Source organism: Lycium barbarum, chromosome 10, assembly GCF_019175385.1.
Source record: "Lycium barbarum isolate Lr01 chromosome 10, ASM1917538v2, whole genome shotgun sequence".
NCBI classification, from domain to species: domain Eukaryota; kingdom Viridiplantae; phylum Streptophyta; class Magnoliopsida; order Solanales; family Solanaceae; genus Lycium; species Lycium barbarum.
Genome location: NC_083346.1, coordinates 121,281,163 through 121,286,473, shown reverse-complemented (window position 1 = coordinate 121,286,473; position 5,311 = coordinate 121,281,163). Strand labels below are relative to the sequence as shown.

The following is a 5,311-nucleotide window of genomic DNA, read 5'->3' as shown; positions in this document are numbered from 1 at the left end:
AACTATATGTGGTGCAAATCTGAATAAGTCGGCCGTGAGTTTCAGACAGGGGATCGAAAAAATCGCAGTGAACATGTTCAAGGGCACAAATGCCATGCCAACAAACATGGAAAATAAGTTACATAATGAATTACAACCACTCTGCAAATTTTCAAAAATAAATACCAAACACCAAATATATAGGCAAAATCACAAATATAGTTAGTGCCTTGATGAATGAATGGCATAAGAACCACAGATATAGGGCAAAATCTCAGAAAAACAGAGCAATTCTTTTTCTTAGTAACCAAAGAGCAACATAATGTACACAAAAGGCATTGCCACACATCTCTACAGGAATGTTTTATTTCTTTTATTCTGAATGATGATGTACAACTGAGACTAAGTATGTTTCATAAACCACAAAAAGGCAAAACAATTACTGACTTTGACGATGAAGACGTGCGCTTTCATTAGCAACAGAATGATAATAGGCACGAACCAATCTTTTACGAAACCTTCCAAGATTCAACCTAACATTTTGACGATCAAGGTAGATCTTTTTCGTGAATTCCCAACCTCTATCGTTCACACTGTTAGGGTCAGCTAGAACGGGATCATTTTTATCGTATTCATCATACAAAGAGCTCTCTTTGGGAAGAATTTTATATCCAATATACTTGAGACCTAGTTTAACTGCTGGTTCTCCATAATAAGTTCCTGCTGCCCAATCCGTTCCGAGCGGAATTATTTGGATGAAAACGGAACCGGGCCTCATGAAGAGGAAATGAGTCATGGCAGCACCGTGAACTCCTATCATAACATCACTTGAATTAAGGACTCGATAGATTCTTGCGAGCTCTGTGGTCCGTTGTGGCCTCAAAACTTCGACGGAGAACCCGATATCTTTGATCATTTTAACCAATGAATCTTCATTCAGTATAGCTCTAGAATCATTTCTTGCTATTATTACCACTTTAGGTCTCTTCAAATCCTGCTTTACGAGCTTTTCCATGTTCATACGAGCTTCACGTTCCTCATCTCGGATCAAACCTTTAATCCGAGGCCAATAAGCTCGGTCAAGAAGTTTTCTGAAGTCTTGAATGGACTTATTATTTCCCATCAATGAAGAATTAACAGTTAGCTCGTCGTGGATTCTTAAACCAACTATGGCTTCGGGGAAGCAATGAGTCCTTTTATCTCCGGTAAAATCTATAATAGGATACTTGGTGAGGCGAGAAAGAACGTTTTCGTACTTCATTATCCACCAATTATGGTACTCAAGAATTACAAACACAACCTTTTTGTTAAAATTCTGTGAAGTGATGTAAAGGGGAATGAGTCCGTCATTGAACTCGTGGTAAAGATTACCGGTGTAACCTCCAGTAGAGAAAAACACAGCCGGGACATCATGTTTAACATCACACTTTTGGTGAACGCCAGAATGCTCCGGTTTCACAACAAGGTCTAATTCATCGATCGTGTCCATAACGTGTTTTTCCCATTTTCGAGTATATGGCCTAATTTTTTCATGCTGAAATACCTCATTATTCTCATCAAGATTTCGCGAAATGTAATTGCTATGATCATTGTTTCTGTAGAGGGTAATTGTAGAGGAAGCAGAATCCGTCCTAACGTCCCCTTTCATTACGCATATATCAGATCGAATACTGCTTCTTTCACAACAAATTGACCCTGCAGTTCAAATGAAAAGGATCTATCAAAAGTTGGAAAGATAAAGAACCATGTTGATATATTTCTCTTGTTGTTACTGTTACATTAAGACCAACAACCTTAACAAGGAAAATTGTACTACCAACAAGAAACCTTTTTTTTTTGGCTTCCTTTGTCAACAAAAGACTATTAATTAATCAAGAAACAAACATTTAGCATTTATACTCTTCTCCAACCTGATTAATATTACTACCATAAAAGGATTACAATTAAGCAACAAAAAATAGCAGCCCTTTCACCTCTCTGTACACAATTTTTCACTATTACCACAAAGAACCTTCAGAAAGGAAATTAGAATCTTCATCACTTGCATAGATATTACAAAACCAGCAATGACTTATTTTGCTTTTCACAAGCCAAAAACCAACTCTAGTTCCATAACCATGTCATGATCATAATACAAGATAACATCCAAAACAGAGTTCATTACCCCCAAAAAAACATATTTTTCAACAATATATCAACATAGAATGATACAGAAGCATTTGGAGAAAATACAAAAATGGTCCCTTATCTTTGGTAGAAGTTCAAATTAGCCCCTTAAGTATCACCTAAGCAATTTTGATCCTTTAAGTTTACCAAAAATAAACACTTTTAGTCTATGCCCGATATTTATCAAACTCTAATTATTAAACTTAGAGGATAAAAAAAGACTCAATAGACCAGAAAAACAGTAGTACACAGAAAAATACTGAGAAACTAACCATTAGATACAGAGGAACAAGCATTTACATCTATTTTAGAGATAAGTCCTCCTTCTTCAGAACTAAATGAATCTGCACACATGCAAAACAAAACAAAAACAAAATCAGGAAAAAAAAACCCCATAAGCCAAAAAGACAAAAACAGATACAAAAATAGAGAGCAACTTACACAAAAGAGAAAAACTATGAGGAGAAGTGAAGAACTGTGGAGCTAAAATAAAGCTAAAAGAGATTAAAAAAAGAAATAAAAGGTATAAAAGTTTTGGTTTAATTCTTTTATGATTGTTTCCACATACTAAACCAAGAGGTGTAGTTTCTTCATCTACACAAACTACAAGTACATCTCCTCCTTTCTTACTCCAGTTATGATATCTCTTGTAATGATTCATTTTCTTGCACATAATATACACTAAATAAGCTTCAAAAGGTGGGAAAAAATCTTTAAGTGTATATATGTTTGAAAGAAGACAAATGGTGTATGAAGAAGGGGAAAGATAAGAGTTTTTTTTGTTTATTTTTTCAAAATGAAGACACCAAGGACTGAAAGAAGAGAACTTATTTTGTATGTATATATGCTTTGAAAGAAGAAAAAGGGTGCTTGGTGTATGCACTAAATAGCTTAAAAACACACACAAAAACAAGCTTCATATGAAGGAGAAAGATAAGAACTTTTTTATTTCAAGAATGAAGACACCAAATAAGAGAACTATGTTATGTATATATGTGTTTGAAAGAAGAAAAAAAGGGTGTTTGAGATATGCTTAAGGAAAGTTTTTAATGGGGTTGAAGAAGGAGGAGGAGAAAGACAAGAGACTAAAGAAGAGAATTATTTTGTGTATATACGTTTGAAAGAAGAAGAGAATAATAGTAAGAAGGGTGTTTATGAATTTGCTTAATGGAAGGTTTTTCTTTGGTTTGAAGGCTTGAAAAAGAGATTCTTGAAGGGTAGTAGAGTGGGGGATTTATTGGGGGGGGGTGGTGAGGTCTGAAGAATCACCTTAAGAGCTGTCAATGAAAAGAAGCCAAGTCAGCTGTGTGTGTGTGTGTTTTTACTGGCCTAACTCTCCAAGAAGTACAAAAAGTTTGAGTACATGTATAAAATTCGTACAGTAATTACCAAATGGTACGTGACAAGTGGGCGTGGGGTTGAATAAGATCTCTATTTTTTAACACGATATTTGAATTCGGGTTTGGAAAAAATATACTCCCCAGTTTCAATTTATGTTAATTTATTATTATTATATGGGAGTCTTCTAGTTAGTTCTTTGACAATGTTTTTTTTTTATATTTTTTCTAAAATTATTTGAATTATAAATTATCATGACTTATAGTATTTTTTATATAATTTCTAAATATATAAATTTTATTTTTACAAACTTGAAAAATCTATGTCAAAATTTAAGGTCAAAGTTATAGAGTTTGACCCTCATATTCCGAAAAGGTTCACATAAATTGAAACGAAGGGAGTATTATTTTCCTATTTAATTTACTTGTCTACTATATGAAAAACAATTTTTCACTTTAGAATATTAAAAGAAATATTTTACTTTTACATTAACTACTCATTCAACAATCACTTCTCAAATCTATTAGAATTATACATTAATTAATATGGGTATTACTGCCTCTTTTTCTTCGTTCTTTGAGCTAAAAGTTTATCAAAAACACTCTTTCTACCTTCTCAAGGTCGAAGTAAGGTCCGCGTACACTCTACTCTCCCCGGATCCGACTTGTGGGAGTAAATTGGGTTTGTTGTTGTTTGTATGCACTTCGTTTATTATTTTTAAGTTGAGTACAAAGTTCATTATACACAAGTAAAAGTGAACTGGCGGAGTAGTAGGCAACGTTAATTCCTTTAATAAGTCTTATGTTGCTCAAATTCAAACTAATCAAGACCTAATATGAATGCCAGACGCCAAAAGAAAACCCCAAAACTTTATGGTCAAATTATTTATAAATATTAAAATTAAAATAGTTTTATTTTAAAAATAAATTTTAATAATATAATGATGTTAAATATCAAACTCAACGAGTATTTAGCATAAAATAACTCGCAACAGAATAGGGGATTGGCTGATGAAGACAGCTCCATACGCAAGTTATTAAACTTGGAGTTGAAGTTTGTTAAAAAAACAAATAAGTTCTTGCTAATTGGGGAGGATTATCTAAGTAGTACTATAAAAGATGAAACATATTTTAATCACAATAATGTCGTCAGATGATGAGGATCTCAACATTATAAAATGTGGTCTAAAAAGGTATGAATTGAGAAAAAGGTGTGATACTGTGAAAAGTAGCACTAACTAGAATTCCAAGACTTTCACTACTTGGGGAAAGGTGAAGCAACATTTTTCAAAATAAAATGAACAAATACATATACAAACAGAATTTTACAGGTTGGTACCAGATCATGAAAGTAAACTAAAATTCTCAAGTTAGGTTCAAACGGATAATATCATCAGTGGATTGAATATCACATTACAAATATTTTTGAATTTTTCCAAAATGTGTACTTTTGATCGAAAAATTGTAAAAATATGTAGTTGTTTTCTTTAGAATACCGAAAATATGTAAAACCCATAAATGAAATGTGATTTGCATGCGTCTTAAATGAACGAGCTATTTACTAGTGATCTTGGCTCAAATCGCACTTTAGAAATGAGACTCATAAAACAATTTGAGCTAACATCACTATCAAATTGCTCGTTACCTCAGTTAACTTAGGACGTAAAATTGCTTGCTCGTATCGTATGCATTTTGCATATTTTTTATATTCTTCAAAAACTACACATTCCTGGAATTTTGTGGTGAAAAATACATGTTTTAAAATATAAAATTCTCTTTGACACTCAATAATTTATTTCCAGAAAAGAGAATAGAAGCGTATAAATACT

General features: G+C 32.8%; 1 protein-coding gene across 1 annotated transcript; it reads right to left on the bottom strand.

The window, feature by feature from the left end:
• Positions 1–296: 296 nt before the first annotated feature.
• On the bottom strand, positions 297–3,322 carry LOC132615491 (xylan glycosyltransferase MUCI21-like). The gene is made up of 3 exons (XM_060330095.1): positions 2,587–3,322; positions 2,418–2,489; positions 297–1,674 (listed from the first exon to the last, which is right to left on the bottom strand). Exons 1-3 carry the CDS (start codon positions 2,816–2,818, stop codon positions 419–421), a joined length of 1,560 nt encoding a protein of 519 aa, XP_060186078.1. The 5' UTR covers positions 2,819–3,322; the 3' UTR covers positions 297–418.
• Positions 3,323–5,311: the final 1,989 nt, after the last annotated feature.